This window comes from Macadamia integrifolia, chromosome 6, assembly GCF_013358625.1.
Source record: "Macadamia integrifolia cultivar HAES 741 chromosome 6, SCU_Mint_v3, whole genome shotgun sequence".
NCBI lineage: Eukaryota > Viridiplantae > Streptophyta > Magnoliopsida > Proteales > Proteaceae > Macadamia > Macadamia integrifolia.
The window spans coordinates 12,302,485-12,324,461 of NC_056562.1; the positions used below are offsets into that span (position 1 = coordinate 12,302,485).

Sequence of the window (21,977 nt, forward strand, 5' to 3'; positions counted from 1 at the left end):
AAAAAAAAAAAAAAGGAAACAAAAAGAAAAATCATGGAGATCTTTTCTCTTCCCTATTTTTTTCTCTTTTCTCCATTCTCTCCCTTCCACCTCATCACACGATCCAAGAGGGGCCCACACTTGGGCTTTCTCCTCTTGTTCTTTCTCCTATTTTCTTTCTTTTCTCTTTTCTCTTCTATTTTCCACCTCATCAACAAGAATCTTAAAAAATCCTACTTTTTAGAAACTAAAATCATTGGACTCCCTCCCCCATTCCCTATATAAAAGAATCGACCAAAGGGAGGGAGGGCACACTTCTCTTTTTAGGGTTTTCTCTCTTCCTCTTTTTTTCTCTAGGTTTCATTATGCTCTAGTTCTAGTTTTATTCTTCTTTGCTTTTGCTTTGAACACTTTTGTAATTGGTTTTATTTAATTAATGCAATGCCTTTTATTTTTATGGTTCATGTTATTCAAGTTATTCAAGTTATTCAAGTTGTAATAATTTTAATTTACTAGTTCCAGGTTTAGATCTAAGTGATAAGAAATAAGCTTTGAAGTATCTCTATTCAAGTGCAAGTTTTTTCTTAAAGATTTGTTTTCTCCAGGCCTAGCAAATTCAGATTTGGTTAATTCTAGATCTGATTTTTAGGACTGATAGTATTTCAAATCGATCAAGTTTAATTCAAAGATTGAAGTTCAGGTAAGTATGCTTTTATAGTAGTCTTCTCATCCCCCTTCTCATTCCCTCTTCGTACTACCCATTCATTCTTAATTTAGGATTTTAATTTTCAGTTTTTACTTTGATGCTTTTCCTTTCCCCCAAGGTCCTTGGCTAGATGCATGTGTTGGTTTTGCCCCTCTCTACCCATGGAACTATCCTTTTATTTTTCTTATTTATATTGCATCTCTTCCCCTAAAGCTAAGTAGATAAGCCCTTGTAAGAGTACTCTCTGGTCAAGTAGGGATGCTCGTATTATTTTTGGTACATCTCACGGGCTAAGTAAAGATAACTACTTGTGTGCCTCTCTCTAGCTTTATTCTCCTTTTTATTTTATTTATTTCATATCAGCACTTTTCTTTTACTTTTTATTTATGTGGTTTGAGTATTTAAATTCCTAGATGATGAATGGTTAGGTTTTTAATTTCAATTTCAATTCCAATTTCCCTAGATGTGTTGGTTAGGTTGTTTTTAGATGCATGTGTTTTAGTGTGGTAGTTAGAAGTAGATTAAAATCATCAAATTGTACATTTTTCGGGTTACTAAAAGAAGCTAAAGATAAAGGGGCTGCTCTCCTTATGTTCAACCTATAGCTACATTGATCCGTACGCTTGCGGTTACTTTTAAATCTGAAACACAGTTGTAGTTTCTCAGTTAACCAAAGTTGAAAAGCAACAGACACCCCATGTAGTGATTTGTACCAAATCGCCCAGAAATAACCATCAGGTCAAGCCCTTTAAGTGTTCCAGCCAAGATTGTAGGAACAATGTCACGACCTTCTCGAAGTTGAAGCACTACTTTAATTATGGTGGAAACATCTCCACGTCCAGCGTAATGAAACAAGTATCGTGCTATCATACAAAACAGATAGGCATTACCTCTACGCCACTGATCCATTCCTTCCAAATTGCTGAATTGAGAAAAAGCTTTGGCTACTTCAAATATATCTATCTTCACAAAAACCATGAACTTCTTCATTTCCTTTCTATTCCATCCAAAGAATTCTTGGATATCTTTGGTGTATTCCTCCTGCAGAGTAGGATGAAAAAGCTTCCCTTTGGGTGGAGAGAGCAAGCAAGCTTTGAATTCTTCCAAAGTTGGACATATTTCTACTGACCAAAATTTGAACACATGCAAGTCACAATCCCAATACTTGGGAGCCTCCTTCAGCAAATTGTGGCATAATTCCATGTAGCATATATGACTAAGAACCTAAAAATTTGTGTCTTCCAATAGCCTAGAATCATCCACATTCATCCTTACAATCCAACTGCGTAGAGTCGCGTCCAGAGTATTTGCATGGGGATAAGCCATAATTGACTTGTTCCTGGATGGTACAAGCGAACAACTTGATCAAAAAGAGAGAACTAAACACATACAAGACATGTCAACAAGCTCACACATATTTATGATTATGAGAAGGTACTTCTAATAGAAAAATATTTTATGGACCAATGAGTTGCTCATCATAATTCCAATTGGTACAGTGAAGATAGGATATTAAAGCTGAAAAGGTGAGCAAAAAAAACAAAAAATGGGGAATGATCTGACTTATGATTGATAATGCCAAGTGGTGATTTTTGTAGACCATTAATGATGGAGAAGCTAATTACTAGGGAAAACAAGCTGACTAATAATTAAAGTGCCAAGTGGCAATTTTTGTAGGCTATTGATGATGGAGAAACTAATTACTAGGGGAAAAAAGCTTACTAGTAATTAAGGTGCCAAGTGGCGAGATGATGATCTTAAAGCCTTATTCTTTTTCCTGGACACTCAAGACATAACTCTGGACTCTTCTTTTTTTTTTCTTTAACAAAATCAATACCCTAAGAATTCTCTCTTTCATTTTTTTTTCCTCTCTATTTTTCTTTTTTGGGAGTTTGGAACAGATGAGACCGCACTCGAACATGCCGAGTTGCCTACGTATCCCTTGTGAGGAATTAGGTCAAACATAGTTCAAGTTTTTGCCATGAACTTAAACATAATATTTTTTCAATTGATCCATATTGACCAAACCTGACAATTCTTCACCATCCAAATCCATGAGTAGTATAGCTTTCCCTGGCAAGATTTTTTTGTTGTAAATGGACCACTCCAATTTGGTCGAAGCTTCCCTCGAAGATCTTGTGTAGGAGCTCTTTGTTCTATGAGAACCAAATCTCCAACTTTAATTTTGCGAGGATGAACATTTTTATTAAATGCTCTTGCCATTCTCAACTGATACTTCTTTAAATTGTCCATAGCTTTCATTCTCTTTTCATCCAACAGATTGAGTTCATCATATTTAGCCTGTACCCATTCTCCTTCTGAAAGTTTACTTTCTATGAGGACTCGAAGAGAGGGGACTTGCATCTCAATTGGCAACACAGCTTCCATTCGGTATACTAGAGAATACGGAGTTACCCTTGCAGAAGTACGAATTGACGTCCTATATATCCATTATGCATATGGTAAGTGATCATCCCAATCTCTATGTATATCTGCCATCATCTGGAGAATTACCTTCACATTCTTATTAGCTGCTTCTACTGCCTTATTTTATTGCGGATGGTAAATAGTGGATATATGCCATCCAATCCCAAACTTTGTGCACAGTTTATCGACTTGCCCTAGAAAATGAGTGCCCTGATCGGATATCAGTTATTGTGGGATCCCGTGTAGACAAATGATGTTTTCTTTAATAAACTTGGCCACCTTCACAGCAGTAAGGACTGAATATGACATGCTTCTACCCACTTGGTGAAATAATCAATTGCTACCAATATGAACTCATGACCATTTGATGCTTTGGGAGTAATTTTTCCTATGACATCAATACCCCATGTAGAGAACAGCTAAGGAGAACTGAGAAAATGTAATTCTGTTGGTGGAATATGTACGGTATTGGCAAATATCTGACATTTGTGGTATTTTCGAACAAAATCTACACAATCTGCCTCCACAGTGTGCCAATAATATCCTAATTTCAAGATTTTCTTGGCTAGCATTCTTGCATTCATGTGAGGTCCACAGATACCTCAATTTATTACTTCTATCACAATCTGTGCATGTTCTTCGTCCACACACAACAAGTGAATTCCATCGAAGGATCTTTTGTATAACAAATCGCCCTGTAATGTGAATTGAGTGGTATATTTTCTGAGAAACTTCTTTTCTCCTGATGTCGCTTTAATAGGATATTTCCCTTCCCTGATGAAATCCATAATAGGAGCAAACCAAGATCTTAGATGAGTTTTACCTTTCTTTCAACCAAAAAGGGTCATACTTGAGCCATGAGACTGCACTCAACCATTGACGCTAAAGTTGCAAGAGCATTAGCAAACCGGTTGCTATCTCTTTGAAAGTACTCAAAAGAGATTTCTTCAAAGTGCTTAGAGATATTCTCTAGGTATTCTTGATAAGGCTTTAGTTTCTCATCTCTAGTCTTCCATTTCCCTTAAGTTTGGCAGATTACAATGGACGAGTCACCAAACACTCGGATTCTTTTTATTCCAATTGTCAGAGCCATTTCCAGACCAATTGCATAGGCTTCATATTCAGCAATATTATTAGTGCATGAAAAATCAAGCCAAAAGGATGAAGTAAAATAAAGTTCATCGGGTGTCATTAACAACACTCTTGCTCCAAAACCTCTTTGATTAGCTGCTCTATCAAAATATAATTGCCACGTACTAGCAGAGCTTTCTTCCTCAATCATCATGATTTCTTCATTTGAAAAAGCATAATATAATGATCTTCCATCTTCTGTGGGGTGTGCAGACAAATGATTCACAATTGCCCCGCCATTGATAGACTTTTGATTGACATATGTAATGTCAAATTTTAAAGTAATAGCAACCACCTTGCCATTCTACCAATGAGTGCGGGCTTTTCAAATAAATACTTGATAGGATCCATTCTAGAAATCAGGTGAGTTGGATATGCCATCATATAGTGTCGTAACCTCCTCGTTGCCCAAAGAAGAGCTATGCAAGTCTTTTCTAATGATGTATACCAAACTTCGTACTCCTAGAATTTCTTACTCAAATAGTAGATAGCTTGCTCTACTCCTTTTATCTCATCTTTCTGAGCTAACATGGACATCATCGAGAATTGTCCTACTGATAAGTATAACAGAAGAGGTTTTCCCTTCACTGGTGTCACAAGAACCGATGGGTTTAACAAGTATTCCTTGATCTTGTCGAAGGCTTCCTGACATTAGGGGTTCCACTGTGTGGGTTGATCTTTCTTCAACAATTTTAAATTGGTTCACAAAAAGCGTCAATTGGGCGATGAAACGACTGATGTATTGGATGTGACCAAGGAAACCCCATATTTCCTTTTCAATTTGAGGTGTCCCTGATTGCTTTGATCTTGATATGATCCACCTTGATGCCTCTTTCGCTTATGAGAAAGCCTAAGAGCTTCCCTGCCTTCATACCAAACACACACTTATGAGGATTCAACCATAATTGAAATTTCTTGATTCTTTCAAAAAACTTCCTTAGTGCTGAGATATGCCGCTGTCTGTCGATAGATTTGGCAATCTTATCATCGATATAGACTTTGACTTCCTTGTGAAACATATCATGTAAAATAATAGTAGCTGCTCTTTGATATGTGGCTCCAGCATTCTTTAAACCAAATGGCATTACCTTATAGCAATAGATCCGCTAGGGGGTGGTAAAAGTAGTCTTTTTCATATCTTCAGGATGCATGCTGATCTGGTTGTATCAAGAAAACCCATCCATGAATGATAATAAGGCATGTCATGTCGTACTATCAACCAACACATCAATATGGGGAAAAGGAAAATCATCTTAAGGACTGACTTTATTTAAATCTCTGAAATCAACACACATTCTGACTTTTCCATCTTTCTTTGGAACTGGAACAATATTGGCCAATCAACGGGGATATTTTATTACTTGCAAGAATCCTGCATTCTATTGCTTAATTACTTTTGCTCTTATCTTTTCACTCCATTCAGGCCGCATCCTTCTAGCTTTTTGTTTGATAGGCTTTGTATTTGGATACGTAGGGAGTTTATGTTGTACTATTTCTGGGTCAATGCCACCCATGTCGTCACAAGACCAAGCAAAAACCTCTACAAATTCTTTTAACAGGTGGCCATTTGTAAAGCTTCTTCCTTATTCAAGGTTGCACCAATTTTAATTTCTTTAGGGCATTGATATGATCCTAAGTTAATGAATCGAGTATCCTCGCTAATAGGTTGAGCTCTCTTTTCTTTTGATTGTTTTAACAAGTCATGATATTCATCAGTTATTTTGTTAAGATCATCATCAGAAAGGGACAAATCATACCCGAAATCAGAACTTTCATTGATAGCTGGAAACGCTACAGAATTAACATATTGAAAGTGTGGAATTTCATTAACAGAAGGAAATTCAGAAAAAGTACAAGTAAAAGATGACTCGATAACAGGGATAGAATCTTCAGTGTACTGTGTGGTGATTTTAGAATCGATTGGACCCTGAGCCTTGGTGAGCTTGAAGTCATACCCTGCACTGGTCCAGTTGAGCAGTGGTTCATGGGTTGGATGTATCAACAGATGTGGCAGCATTGGTCCTTCTTCTACTTTCTCAGTGGTAATAGCATCTACCTCAAGGGTGTTATTGACACCACTACTTTCACCTTCTTCATGGAGCTACAGATGCCCCAGCTTAACCTGGCAGAAAATTTCAAATTCTCCTTGCTTATCTTTGGCAGTTTTTATGGTAAAAATAATTTGATCAATCTCATAATCTGTGAATCTAAATTTCCTGAAAGATGCATCTCGTCTCAGGCTTCTTAGCCCTCTGTCCAGAAAATCTAACTTCTCAGGCCTATTGTGTGAGGTGATCCGCTTGCCACAGTTGCAATGCTGTCCAAATTTTGAGTGTAGCCATTATAGTTGCTTCTAGCACAGTAAGGGTAGATATTCATCCTTCTTACTCTTCTCTTTCTAGCACATGAGTTGTTCCCATAGAAAGGGGGGTACTGACCCTTTTTCAGCTCCTCCAGATACATCTTCCGTAGGAAGGAACAGATTTGAGCCCGCATCTCTATTGGAATATTGAGATGCCAAGTAACTCTTAATTTATGTTGCCAAACTTCTTTTAGAGTAAGAAGAGGCTTAAAAACCTATGATGATCGAATTAGGGATGCAAGGTCAACCGCAGATTCTTCTTCAGTTGTTTCAATCACATCTATCTCAAAGATTAGGCCACTACTCTCACAATAATAGATTAGGTCGGCATATCCCTAAGCTGGAGAGTGGAACTGTTGCGGTAAGAAATCATCTTAAGCTGCTCGTAGAACCAAGACAAAGGAACAAACACAAGAGAGTGAGCATCGAGCTATTCCGATAGGGACCCTCCATGCCTAAGTCAGATCTCTCTACAAATAGAAATTCTAACAAGAATGGAATTGTGTCGATCCCCTTAAAAGGAGGCTTACCTGTCCAATTATGGTTGGGGAATGGTGGTAATGAAAAGAGTCCCAATTTGACATGCTTCCTAGTGTTGGCAGGAGTCTGTATATAGCAAGAGAGTCATATGAGGAGAGTGAATCGGGAGGACATTCCAGCTATGGAAGCTTCACATTCCTTGCGTATCTCGGGAGATCCCCTTCCTCCTAAAGAGGATCGAAGTCCCTTTTAGAATCCTTTCCTGACTAAGATAGGTCTGATCCTTGCTTGGAAGTTGCGTGCAGGATTTGGAATGTCTTAGGGGGTGCATATTTCATTGAGAAAATCCACGATCATCAAATGCCGACATGCCACTTATTGCTAGGCTTCAAGGCATGCCCTTTGGCTAACTGTTCAACCATGTTTTTAGTGTGATCCCAAGCTTCTAGTCGTCGCTCTTCCTATCCTGACATAAGCTAGTCACTCGATAATTAGCTCAATTGTTGATGTTGGTTAGACATGATGCATCCGTTGGTACTTATGGTCTGGGAATGTTGCTTAGTTGGGGCTAGGTCATTCATCCTGGTTCAAACTAAGATAACTATGCTTGTTCATGCCATCGCTCTCTGTCCAGGTGGCAGGCTCTGAATGGTGTTATTTGGGTATAAAAGGAATGAACTAGTTCATGTAACCTGATTCTCACCTATTTAATCAATCTGAATAATTAATTAAGCCCATAATTCTTACCAAGGAAGCATAGGAGGATGGAGTATGATTTAAGGAATCAGGTCGGTATTGGCCTTGCCTAACTCAATTCTTAGTTGAAGACCATATCAATGGATTAGTTAGGAAAAAGGGACAAAGGGCAATAAATTAGAAAAACAAAATCAATTTTTAATGACAATCATGGATATTTTTGTCTAATCCAGGTTGATCTATATTAAGATGAGATTTGATATTGACCCTATTTGATATCAGGAATGTTTCCGATATCTTAAACCATGAGAAGGAGGGAGGTTAATAATGTAAAAAACAAATTGAAGCTTCATGACATTGGGAGGTTCCCAACGGACCTTGGTGATGGTGAGTGAAGGGAGAAGAGTGTGAAATTAATTGCAAGGGAGTAGATGGAGACAAGCGTGAAGACAATGGTGCTTTTCTATTGGTAGTGTGTCAGGCATTGGAATAAGAAATACGAATAAGAGGCAATATAAGTAAGGTCAGATGAGATAAAAAAAAAAAAAGGGTAAACAAAGAAATTAAAGTAGTAATCCGACAAGCATCACAAGAACATCCCATATAAGGGGTTGGCTACATGGGTCCATGTCCTACACAAAACTCTATACGTGGTCATTCTACAATTGAGCCCTACCATATGCATATCTTTTCTTATCACTTCATCAATAGTCATTTTGGGCGTACCCCTACCTCTTCTGGCTCTATCCAATTGAATCTGGTCATTCTTCCTCACTGGGGCATCCATAGGTCTCCATTGGACATGGCCATACCACCTCAATCAGGTCTCACGGATTTTGTATTGGATAGGTGTGACTCCTAAATTGCTTCTAATTTGATCATTCCTTACTCTATCTCCCCTAGTCTTACAGCACAACATTCTCAACATTCTAATTTTCTCTACACTCAATTTGTTCAAATTACTCTTATTAAATGCCCAAGACTCTGCTCCATAAGTCATAGCTGGTCATATAACAGTCCAATAGAATTTTTTTCTTAAGTTTGATAGGCATGCTTTTATCACATAACACTCCTGACGCAGCTCTCCATCTCATCCAGTCAAAAAAAATATATATTAGACATCAATTGCGTATTGGGAATTTACCAAAAAGAGGTAAAAACATAACAATAATAAGAAATATATTTTAATAGAAGTAGGAGTGAATCTATTCAATACTATCCAATCAAGATTGTTGATGAGAACAATAATGTGTGAAATATTAGGGATATAAGTGTACATTTTGCCCGACTTTGGATAGTACTACTTTTATTTTTCTTGTTTTTTTTTAGTTTCCAAGTCTACAAGAGAAAGTGCTTAAAGTGAATCAAGAACCAGTCCAAAGATGGGACCCACTCATTAGTACCACATCCTCTCTCCTACAAAATCCTGAAGATTATTTTCTCTCATTGCCACCTCACAAGATCTTGAAGATGCTATGCAGAGATTCCTTTCTGATTTAATCTAGATTGCAAGATATTGGTGAATATTGTAAGGAAAGAATATAATTTGTTAATTTTGAAAACATATTCTCTCTTTCCTCACACAATATCTCAGAGAATGAGGATTTTTACCAAGATTTTATTTTATTTTATTTTATTTCTTTTCTTAAAGAAGATTTGTAGAAGGAAGGAGGCAAGAAAAAAAACCCTATAAAAGCCCCTTCCTCCCCACTCCTATTTTATTATTCCCCTTAGTTTATTTTCTAGTTTATGCTTAGTTTTCTTCTCTCTCTCCCTCTCTCACTCTTTAGTTTTAGTTCTTCTCTATTTTTTCTTTAATCACTTTTGTAATAATTTTTTTATGTCAATTAATGCAAGCACTCTTTTATTCTTATTCAGCCTTTTATGTTTATGATTTATGCAATTGAGTTGTAATTTTTAAAGTTATAGTTCTAGGCTTAGATCTAGGTGACAAGATCATGAGCTGTGGAGCATTTTTTTTTTTCAGGTTCATTTTTTTTTTAAAGATTTGTTTTCTCTAGTACTAGAAATTTTAGATTTGGTTTATTCAAGATCTGGTTTTTAGTACTGGTAGTATCTCAAATCACCCAAGCTTTCAAGTTCAAGTATTGATTCAAGTAAGTAGGCTCCTTCAGTAGTCTTCTCTCCCCCCTCTCATTCCCTCTTCTGACTACCCTTTCTTTCTTAATTTAGGATTTTAATTTCAGTCGTTCCATTATTGCTATCCCTTTCCCCCAAGGTTCATGGCTAGTGTATGTGTTGGCTTTGCCCCTCCTAGCCATAGAACCATTAATTTATTGCTTTTATTTTAATTGTCTCCCTTTCCCTAAAGCCAAGTAAAGTAATCCTTGTAAGAGTGACTCTCTGGTCAAGTAGGGAAGCTCATATTATGATCCATCCCTCAGGCTAAGTAGAGAAACCTACTTATGAGTCTCTCTCTAGCTTTCTCCCCTTTCTTTTACTTTATTTTTATTTCAGCATTTTTTTCTTTTATTTTTTATTTTTTTATTTTTTTTAAATTACGTGGGTTATTTATTTTCAGTTATTTATTTATTTAATTTTAATTGCGTGGCTTGCGTCTTTAAATTCTTAGATGACGAATGGTTAGGACGTTATTTTAGATACATATGTTTAGGACGGTAGTTAGAATTATATCACAACCATTAATTGGTTCACTTTCGTATTATTAAAAGAAATAAAAAAATAAAGTGACTACTCTCTCGGTGTTCAACCCATAGCTACACTGATCCATACGCTTGCGGTTACATTTTAAAATCTCAAACAATTGTTCCCAAGTCATCTTAGAACATTGATCATACGAGCACATCGCGTTTCAACTACCTTTTTTTTTTTTTTAACTATATCTTGACAACTATTCACCAATATTGGTTAAACAGCATCATCTTCCCAAAGCAAAAGTTTCTGTTTTTAGAACCAATTTCCTAATAGGAAACGGAAACAAAAGGAGAAACAAATCAAGGTATTTGGTCCCAAGATTCAAGTACTAGCAGCGGCAGCACAATAGATAGAGGCTACTACCACGGTGATGAGAAAATCAATGGTTAAATGTCTTAAATCGGTATTTTTGTAAATTTATCGATCAACCCAGAAATCCACTCATCCAGACTTCAGCCCTTGGATTCAAATGATTCAGGAAATCAGATTTTTTAAATAGTAAAAAGAAACAAGCATAAGCAGTTTTCAGGCACTAAAATACTAGTGAATGGTCATGGTGCTCTAGCGATTCCCCAACAGGACTCGGTATACCATAGTTCAGCCCCCAAAAGAGTGATCAACAAAAACCAAGGATGGTTTAGGGTCATGCTAAGAGAACTACTCCTATGGGGCTCATCAACATGTATAAAATCAGTCAACTGAAAAGCTATAGGCATCATTGTGCATGCATATATGGCCAAAAAACCCAAGAATAGGGGTGACGTCTATTATGTGCGTATGAATAGTTATAATGCCATGGCCACAATAAATTTTTTTTTGTTTAAATCAGTATAGATTTAATCTAAATCACAACAGGCAACAAACTTCAAATCAATTCTAGACCCGTATGGGTTCCTTTGATACCATTTGTTGGGAATCCTTAGGTTTTATATGAAACCCTAAACTAATCCCATACAGACAACTAGAATATGATATTGAACCAAAATATGGAGAATCGTTGCGTACCTTGTACCTAGTATGATGAAGATAAAATCAATCAAGTTCCTAGCAATTCTCTTCTCTTGGCTATAGATCTTCTACAGCCCTTCAAACCTCTATGAGTTCTCTTCCTTTTGTGGTAAAGTGGATAAAAGTGAATGATGGCTGTAAGGACCCCAAACCTAGTATATATAATATTGTCTTGACCCAAAAACCTAAACCATAATAGATTGGGCCAGCATATCCCTAAGCTAGCGAGTGGAATTATTGCGGCAAGAAATCATCCTAGGCTATTCGTAAAACCAGCACAGAGGAACAAAAATAAGAGAGTGAGCGTCGAGCTTATCCGATAGGGACCCTCCATGCCTAAGTCAGATCTCTCTGCAAACGAAAGTTCCAACAAGAATGGAATTGTGTCGATCCCCTTAAGAGGAGGCTTACTTGTCTATTTATAGTTGAGGAATGGTGGCAATGAAGAGAGCCCCAATTTGGCATGCTTCCTAGTGCTAGCAGGAGTTTGTATATAGCAAGAGAGTCATATGAGGAGAGTGAATCGGGAGGACATTCCAACTATGGAAGCTTCACGCTCCTTGCGTATCTCGGGAGATCTCCTTCCTCCTAAGGAGGATCAAAGTCCCTTTTAGAAACCTTTCTTGACTAAGATAGGTCTGATCCTTGCTTGGAAGTTGCATATTGGATTAGGAATGTCTTAGGTGGTGCATATTCCGTTGGGAAGATCCACGATCATCAAATGCCGAGTGACCTGTGTTTGGTGAGTCGATCGCCAACCCACTTATTTAATCGACCCACTTGATGACCCGATGGCCGATTGGCACCTAATGGCATGCCACTTATTGCTAGGCTTCAAGGCACGACCTTTGGCCAATCTTTCGACCATGATTTTGGTGCGATCCCAAGCTTCCAATTTTCATTCTTCCTATCCTGGCGTAGGCTAGTTGCTCGATTGTTGATGTTGGTCAGACATGATGCACCTGACCTAGGTGGTACTTGTGGTCCAAGAATGTTGCTTGGTTGGGGCTCGATCATTCATCCTGGTTCAAACTGAGTTAACTATGCTTTTTCATGCCACTGATCTCTGTCCAGGTGGCAGGCTCTGAATGGCGTTATTTGGGTATAACAGGAACGAACTAGTTCATGTAACCTGAGTCTCACCTATTTAATCAATCCGAATAATTAATTGAGTCCATAATTCTTACCAAGGAATTCATAAGAGGATGGAGTATGATTTGAGGAATCGGATCGGTATTGGCCTTGCCTAACTCAATTCTTGGTTGAATACCATATCGATGGATTATTAAGGAAAAAGGGACAAAGGGTAATAAAGTAAAAATAAATAAATAAATAAATAATAATAATAATAATTTTATGACAATCATGGATATTTTTGTCTAATCCAGACCGATTTATATCGAGATGAGATTTGATATTGGCCCTACCTGATATCAGGACTGTTTTTGATATCTTAAACCATGAGGAGGGAGGTTAATGATGTGAAAAACAAAGTGAAGCTTCATGACATTGGGAGGTTCCCAATGGACCTTGGTGGTGGTGAGTGAAAGGAGAAGAGTGTGACGTTAATTGCAAGGGAGTAGATGGAGATAAGCATGAAGACAATGGTGGTTTGCTATAGGTAGTGTGTGAGGCATTGGTGTTGGGTGGAGAAAATAGAAGTGGTGGATGAGGTGAGGGAGTTCACAGGTATAATGGGGGAAAAATTGTCCAAATTACTAAGGTTAAGGTATGGGATGCATTGTTTTGTAAAATTTGACTGTTACGTGGGTTGCAACAAGTAACTGCATTCCTTGCTCTCAACTAAAAAATAAAATAATTCATCTTTTACCTTTAAGTTCATAAATACGGTCGGTTTCACAAATATGCTCCTAAATTTTGTATTTTTAAAATTCCTTTTAAGATCTCAATTATTTGGCAGTTGACCGGTTCTCCACTGTCTCCTGCAAGAACGTGCTCCGCAATCTACCTCTCTATATCTCATCACGGATTTGGCGGCTCTTTCGTCGCGGCCGTTATCAGGCAGGGTTTCTATTTTTTATTCTCTTATTTTTCGATAGTATGCGAGGCAGGGTTAGCGGATATAGAGATACGGTCAGGGTTTTCAAAAATCATCAAAATCGTTGAATTGGTGTTTGCTTGTCTTGACGAGGAAAGCCAGACGCCGATCATCTGCTTTGATGTAGTAGGAGGGATGGAGTTTATTAAAAAACAGATATTTCCACGCGTTATTCGTCCTCTAAAGTCGAGATCTAAGTCCATGTCTTCTTCACGTGGAAATCGTCTTCTCTCTTTTTCTTTTTCTTTTTCATTTTCTTCTTCTGTTTTCGTCTTTGATCCTTTGGGATTTCATTGTGCATCGCTTGAAATACGGAAGATTAAGCCGAATCGGAGGTTATGTCCTCGTGGAATCAGATCTAAAGAGATAGATTTGAGTATCTGAAGCAGAACAGGAACAAGAAGGCTAGATCTGGTCTAATTTACAGAGAAATTGGAAGATCAGTTGTCGCTCATCGCTCACCACTTGGGTCGTTCTAGAAAACAGAGATAGATCCATAGATTACCCAAACAACAAGGGGAGGGAATTATAGAAATTTAGCTTGATCGGCACAACTGAGTTGCATTGGAAAGTGATCTGTGGAAGGATTATTTGTAGAAGAATCAAAGATTGAAATGGATCGTATCTGAATCATCCTATTTTCAAGATAGGAAAGATATTGATTGAAGTAAGTAATCAGGAGATCAGGAGATCAGGATAAGGATCAGTTAATTGCTGATATGAGCGAACACGAGCCAACCAAACTCGATGATGAGCAGATTGCAGAGCTACGGGAGATATTCCGCTCATTTGACCGGAACAATGCCGGTAGCTTAACACAATTGGAACTTGGATCGCTCCTGAGATCGCTTGGTCTCAAACCAAGTCCGGAGCAGCTCGAAGCACTGATACAGAAGGCCGACAAGAACAGCAACGGCCTTGTGGAATTCTCCGAATTTGTAGCCCTTGTAGCACCTGATCTCCTCCCGGCGAAACCACCCTACAATGAAGAGCAGCTTCGTCAACTATTCCAGGTGTTCGATCGCGACGGAAATGGTTACATCACAGCAGCAGAATTGGCCCACTCCATGGCTAAACTTGGGCATGCTCTGACTGCAAAGGAACTGACAGGGATGATCAATGAGGCAGACACAGATGGTGATGGTCGGATCAGTTTTGAAGAGTTCTCTCAGGCTATCACCTCAGCTGCATTTGATAACTCATGGTCTTGATTGATTGATGAATGAACGAATGAAGATCTTTGGGTTTGTCTGGTCACACTGGTGTGTATTTTCATCTGTTGCTCCTTTTATCCTTTTTTACACCAATGTTTCTCCCTTTCTCTATATTGGTTCATTTTAGTTTAAACCTCTGATGGGTATTCTTTAATTGCCTGTGATCGGCCAAGGTCAGTAGGTTGTTTTCAGAGAAGGGATTACAAGTGGTTGAACGGATGTACTCCATGATCGGTGTTTGGGGATGTCATTTTTTGACGTATTCTGTATATACAAAGAGGAAGTTCTTGGGGTGGATGTGAATCTGAACGTTGAACATTTTATAATTCAAACTGGTTCATTTGCTTTTCTGTTGAGAAACTTGATACTTTTTGCATCATAATATTAGGGCGTTTGGTATCGTTCTAAGAAAATGTTTCTGGAGTTTTTTCGTTTTATTGGAATGAAAAAACATAATCTTCTGTTTGGTGTATTTATGGTCCGTTTCTGTTTTTTTTAAACAAAAAGTGAAAAAAAAAAAAAAAACTGAAAAAAACGAGATTGGACGGAACTCCATTTTGGAGTTCCGTCTTCCCAGTTTCGATCCATTTTACCAAAAAAAAAAATCCCGATAAAAGTCTGAAATTTTGAAACATTACCCGAAAGTCCAAAAATGTCTAACCAATAGAAATAACAACTTTGAAAGACTAATGATATAAATTTGAGCCTCTTCCCCATCCGTAGGATATGTTCATACCATCATAAGATAAGTGTGTACTTTCATAAATAAATTCGATCCTTTCTAGGATAAGTTTATTCCTTTGTATGATATTTTCATATCATCTCAAGATAAATTCATTTTTTTTTTTTTTTTTTTGTGTATATTGAATGTGGGGAAAATAAAATAAAACAGGTTGAAAAGGTAATTCCCACTTCCTTCTTTGGACAAACCAAATGAAAGGAAGGGAAATCCTTAGCATTTGCAGAACATGCCCTGCCAATAAAATATATATATATATATATATTTATAAAGGGTCCAACAAACCAAAGAACAATAAACTAATAAACTCTTGTAGAGACCATGGCTAAAATCTCGATAGGGCGTGCATGGTCAAACGCGCCAAAGTTGTGTTGGGTTTACACGTGGTCTCTAATGTCACAAAAGTGCACGTCAAAAAATCCAAAAAAGAGAGACGCCACCTAGGCCGATGGACCTAGGACCCAAAATAGATCTCTCTCCCGAGGGAGAGAAAAGATTGACTTATTGCCAGATAAGAAGATGGTCCACATCCAAATCTCTGAAAAAGCGTCAAATTACGAGGTGGGAAGGTGTTAGGCACCTGCCTTGCTTGACCCAAAGATCAGTCTCCTTTCCATCTAGCCCTGTGCTAATGCTAAGTCATAAGTGAAGGTCTAATCTAAGTCGGGTTCAAATGTTTTACGCTAACCAAGTTTTTAGGTTTAGATGTGTGTCAAATCAAAGTGTGTTCAAGTGTGTGTATGTATATCACAAATTGATAATCAATTGAACGTTAAAAATGAAAATACACACATAAGATAAATAATCAAACTAATGTAAGCATATGAAAGTGAATCAAGCAATATAGAAGAGGAATGAAAAATGATAAGGCAATCAAGGAGACTAAACATTAAGTGTGGGCTGGATGATGGGTCAGCCCTCCCATCATTCATGATTGGGAAATCAGATCAATGCTCCTATATACGGACTGGTATTGTGGGCCAGCCATGCCCATCTTATACTAACGCATCATAGACTACGCCTTCAGATTAGGGATACCTCTTCACCTGCTTGAAAATTAAACCAATAACTAATGAATTATTTAAAATAAATAAATAAATAAAATCAAGGTTTTGCTTTGCACACAAATTGAAATATATGGCCCTAAGTGAAAGAATCTAGTGATGAATGAACTAGACCCCAACGGGAGAAAAATGTTTTTGACATGTTTGAAACAAAATTTTACAAAAATGTTGTGAACTCATGCTATATTTGACTTAAGTGGGCTGACGATGTTAAGAGATGCCATGAGGTTTCAGAAAAAAGATTTGAAAGAAAATTGTGGTTTTGGTTGAAAGGTTTTAAAACCAATGAAGGATGATGATTGGGCCAACTTGACACCCAAATTTAAGAGAGATTAGCCCCTTAGCCCAAGGACTCATGATTGAAAATAAAATCATTTTTTGGTAAGGAAATCTAAGGCCCAAATTGATATAGGCACACTTGCGCAAGTTCTTGACCAATTGATGGCCAAGGCCCATAGCTATGTGGCATTGAAGAAAATGAATTATTTTACTTGAAAGAAAATAGGTTTTTTGAAGGGAAGGAGAGAAACAGTTTTAAAAATTGTAGGACTAAATGAAAGGACAAGAATGAGGTATTCTGAAGTAACCCAAACAAAGCAATTTGGAACAAGCAACAAACCTACCTACCAATGAGCATGGGACAAAACTCAAGCCATCTCAATTGGTGGACCCAAATGGATACAGCCCAGGATAAGAAGTAGGCGGCAAAATGGGCTTGACATGCAAGGTGATCCATTTAATTATCAGACTTCAAGAGAACAGCCCAGAATTGGAGGTGGGCTGTCTATGGCCCATGACACATAATACAACCCATCACAATTTCAATTTTTAAAGAGAAGGTTTCCAAAAATGTGAAGTGGGTTGTCAATGTGCCATGACACATAATACTTCCCATCACAATTTCAAATTTTAAAAGAAGAAACCAAAATGGTGAGTGGGCTGTCAATGGGCCATGACACAAAATACAGCCCATCATAATTAAAAATTCCAAAAGAACAAACCCAAAATAGGGAGCAAGCTATAATTAAATGAAGAGATCTAGTAAGCATGATAGCAAGGAAATTGGCATTTTAGTCTTTATTCGAGTGATATCCGCACCCATGATGCAAGCACAACCATCAAGCAAGAGAAGCAATAGAATATGATTACATAAAACGGGACATTAGAATCTTTTACAGGGTCACTGTGAATCATTTAAGATGTTAGTAAAAGAAGGCAAAGCCATATCACAAGCAACAACAAATGACAATGGAGGTGAACAGGGAATTAAATGGGAAGAAAAGAAAACAAGGTTCATCCTACATTCTTAATGAATCAAGAATTACAACATTGTGCTTATTGAGGAACATCAAGAAAGAGTGGGTATCAACAAAAATATGAGCAAATCATTTCTACAGTTAGGGATTTTATAGAATCGTTGGAGAATGAATGAAAGAAACAGAGAAAGAAGAGAAGAAAATGGAAGTTAATGGAGCTGCAGCATATTGGAAGCTAAGAACACATTCACTAACTTCAACGAGATCTCTTGATTAGGCACATTTAATTCTTTAAAGAAACAAGATTGAAATAGATCCATTGTTTACAAATCTCAAACATTACCTAAATGAGCCAAATCGGTTCATGCATATCCTCCATGAAATTATTGTAACACCCTGATTTGACTTAAACCCCTACTCTGTGTTCAGGTAAAGAGACAGAGGAGAGGAAGGCAGCCCTGGCATGGTTGGCAGCAGTGGAGTGTCTAGAAGGCAAAGATGACCCCACCTGTCGATGCTCAGCTTGCTAGCACCATTGGAGAACCCATCAAGAAACATGGGCAAACAGGTATAAATTTAAATCGTGTTGACCTAGAAATCTTAGACCCCAGCACAGACCTAAACTGTACCAAAAAGGCTGCAACCGGCTGGTTGGCAGAATTTTAGGGTTTTACTTTGTGGGATCCACTTCCATGCAGTAAAATTTTTGCCCTTTTGCCCATAAGTAGAGGCAGGTTTGGGGGTCCCAGTTCATCTTTTACCTCTGAGAGCAAAGATGCCTAGGTTAAGTAATAAAATGATAACCTAAAGAGTAATTTACAACGCCACCTCCTGGAGAATGCCACTATTATAAGAACACCCCCTCTGTAATACCAAATTATACTCAGACCCCCTGCCGTCAGTCACTTAACAGTGAGGAGTTAAAATGATCGTTATACCCTATTCTCTCTCTCTCTCTCTCTCTCTCTCTCTCTCTCTCTCTCTCTCTCTATTCTTTTTCTGGTGATTGCTATGGAATCTCCTAAGAGTAGCATCTCCAAAGAATTCAAAGCCACAGAGAAGCTCATCCTCAAGTGGGATTCCACTGCATTTGAGGAGGCCAGGGAAGGTTCAAACCATCTGATGAGTAGGCCGAATTAGGGTTTATTGTTCATCATCGATTAAGGATTCGTAGCCCTTCCTTTGCAGTCATGGCAGATGTGGAAACAGATGTTGCATTAGGGCAGCTGAAAAGAAGAACATTCAAGAAGTTCAGCTTCAGAGGCATCGATTTGGATGCTCTTCTTGACATGTCAATTGATGAGCTTGTCAAGCTCTTCCCGGCACGGGCTCGTAGAAGGTTCCAACGAGGTTTGAAGCGGAAGCCGATGGCTTTGATCTAGAAACTATGCAAGGCTAAGCAAGAGGCTCCACCCAGTGAGAAGCCAGAGCTTATTAGAACTCACCTCTGGAACATGATCATAGTACCTGAGATGATTGGAAGCATCATTGTAGTTTACAACGGCAAGACCTTCAACCAGGTGGAAATCAAACCAGAAGTTACTTGGTTGACTTCTCAATCTCTTACAAGCCAGTCAAGCATGGAAGGCCTAGTATTGGTGCTACCCACTTATCAAGCTTCATTCCTCTCAAGTGAGATCTTCACAAACGCCCTGGGATTTCAACTGATTTTTCTTCTCTAAGAGTTGGTCTAGTGATAGTTATGTTTTCTTTTTGCCTTTCGACTAAATTTTGAAGAATCTCTATTTGTTAGTTCCTTTACTAGTTGGATCTTTTTTTTTTTTTGGCTAGCAAACCAATTTTGAGCTTGCAGCTTCAGTTGAGTTTAATTGAACATTTTCCTTATGAATGTTACTTGCAGGCCATCAACCAGATCTAATGCTCCATGGAGTCGGTCTCAGTTTCTAGAGATGGATCTCCTGGTGGCAGTGGTAACTCAGGCAAGGTCAATGGTTCTATCTGACTTCTTACTAGATGTCGACGAGGTAGTTTAGGTACTCCACATTTAATAAGGGCATTTTGGTATTTTAAAAAAATATAGTAGCCGACATCAGCATATAAGGTATATTCCATAACAGTGACTGACGGTAGGGGATATGAGTATAATTTGGTATTACAGAGGGGTTGTTCTTATAATAGTAGCATTCTCCAAGGGGTGGCGATGTAAATTACCCTAATCTAAACTAGGTGTATCGGGTCATTAAAGAGACTCTAGCCAAATAAGCCCTTAAAACTATTTGGGCAGGGCTTTAAATAGCCTTAGGGTGGCAGAAACACTCACCCTAATCGATTTCTACTGTAATATCCCGCTTCTTAAACCCGGTCTGAATTCGTGGTTGAACCGGTTTAACCATGCAGGAACCGAGCCAGAGGATGTTAGAGCGAGTTCCTTATGGGCTATGATGGCACGGGTGACCTTAAACACCGGCTGGCCCGACAAGTCCGAGCCAGTGCCAGAAGAGACGGGAGTGCCCAAACCGTGTACGTGCACCTACCATAAGGCTATGTACGGATAGAACAGGTATTATATCCGTATTTTAAGGTTATATACGTATGCTACATTGTATGCTTGGGGTAGGGTCCGAGCCGAGGTCCGAGCCCGGTCAAAATCCCAAGTTTTGACTCTCGGATGGGTATGTCAGGTGGGTACACCCACCCACCTGAGTGACCCATCCATCACTATTCACTTAAGTAGGAATAGTATATAAAGCTTTATGACTTTTCTTTCCATTTATTACCCCCCGTACGTTTGGTGAGAAAAGTAAAGAGGAGAGAGAAAAAGAAAGGGAAGAAGAAAGGAAGAGGAAGAAAGGAAGGATTCAGCGGCGCCGAAGCTCGATCTTGCCATTCCGGTGCCGGAAGAGTAATCTTCAACGCGAGATCTACAGTTGGAGGTAAAAAAAGCTGGGTTTTATAAACATTCGCCAAACCCACGCTTTAAACCCTTGATTCGAGTATGATTTCTTAAGATCTTGTAAACACCTCTTGAAATGATGGATCTAAGGTTTAATAGATGATTTATGTGTTGATCTTGAAGGATTTGAAGAGATATTGACAAGGTAGAAGGAGCATTGTGAGTTGGAAGTGATTTGGAGGGTTTGAAGTCATTCTTGAGCAAAGAAGGTAAGATGGTTCCCCTCACTCGAATCTAACTTAGATCTAAGCTAGAACCATCCTATGGGACTTTAAAGGTGTGAGGAATGGGTTGAGAAAAGCCCTATTTGGGTCCCCAAGGAATGGGGGAAGTTGAGAAGAAACTGGGGTTTTTCCGCCAAAACCGGCGGGTAGGACCGGTGGGTAGACAACCCACCTGAGTCACCCACCTGAGAGGACCAGGGGGGTTCTGGCCAAACCGGCGGGTAGGACCGGCGGGTCCTACCGGCGGGTCCATACCCGCCGGTCCCAAACGGCGGGTAGGACCGGTGGGTAGACAACCCACCTGAGACACCCACCTGAGTGGCCAGAATGTGATTCTTAGGTCCGATCGAGCCCAAATCGGACGTGGGACCTTCTTTCGACGTTCTAAACACGATTTTGACGTCGGATTTCATTAATTTTGATTCTAAAATGGTGAAGTACTAACCCCGCTCAATTTTGTTAGGTTCACCAAAGCCTTCCCGATTCGCTCCGGATCTCACCCGTACCGAGCGGGACTCCTTGTACGCTACAAGTAAGTGGAGAGTGAGGACGTTTGGCCTATTTCAAGGCATTTGTTTGGCATTCATATAACTATATCTAACTTAGTCATGTCATCATGAGTATGCTATATAGATTAGTCATTTCACACTTTGATGTGCATTTATGCTATGTTTACTTTCCAAATGCAAATTGAATGTGATGTTATATGTTGAATGTGCACATCATGTTGCATAATGCCTTGATAGACTAGATGCCGTGGTCGGCTTGGAAACGAATTCATTGGTGGCCCGTGGTATGGGACACAGTGGCACTATGCAGTCGTACTGCATATAGGAGCATGCGGTATTAGGATTCTCACCATCCCGTGCTACGACCCTTCCCAACAGGGGTTGAGGTGTTGGGTTGCCATTTGGGGGGAAGCAGGGGTCGCGGTTGTCGGACACTGTCGCGGTTAGGCATTACGCCCGGCGAGTCGTGTAGGACAGCCGGCAACCCCGGTGGTATTTCAAGAGGGCCAATCGTACTGCTTTTAAATTGCTGG

The 21,977-nt window shown here is 38.8% G+C and overlaps 1 protein-coding gene and 1 pseudogene across 1 annotated transcript; both read left to right on the forward strand.

Annotated features, from left to right (window-relative positions):
- The first annotated feature begins 13,421 nt into the window (after window positions 1-13,421).
- Window positions 13,422-15,088, forward strand: LOC122081475 (probable calcium-binding protein CML11). The gene has a single exon (XM_042648623.1). It carries the CDS (start codon window positions 14,244-14,246, stop codon window positions 14,733-14,735), a length of 492 nt encoding a protein of 163 aa, XP_042504557.1. The 5' UTR covers window positions 13,422-14,243; the 3' UTR covers window positions 14,736-15,088.
- Window positions 15,089-18,987: 3,899 nt separating this feature from the next.
- Window positions 18,988-19,433, forward strand: LOC122080844 (annotated as a pseudogene).
- The last annotated feature ends 2,544 nt before the right edge of the window (window positions 19,434-21,977 follow it).

Excerpts from the sequence above, each read along its gene's own strand:
- LOC122081475 (XM_042648623.1), top strand. The coding sequence starts at position 14,244 with ATGAGCGAACACGAGCCAACCAAACTCGATGATGAGCAGATTGCAGAG.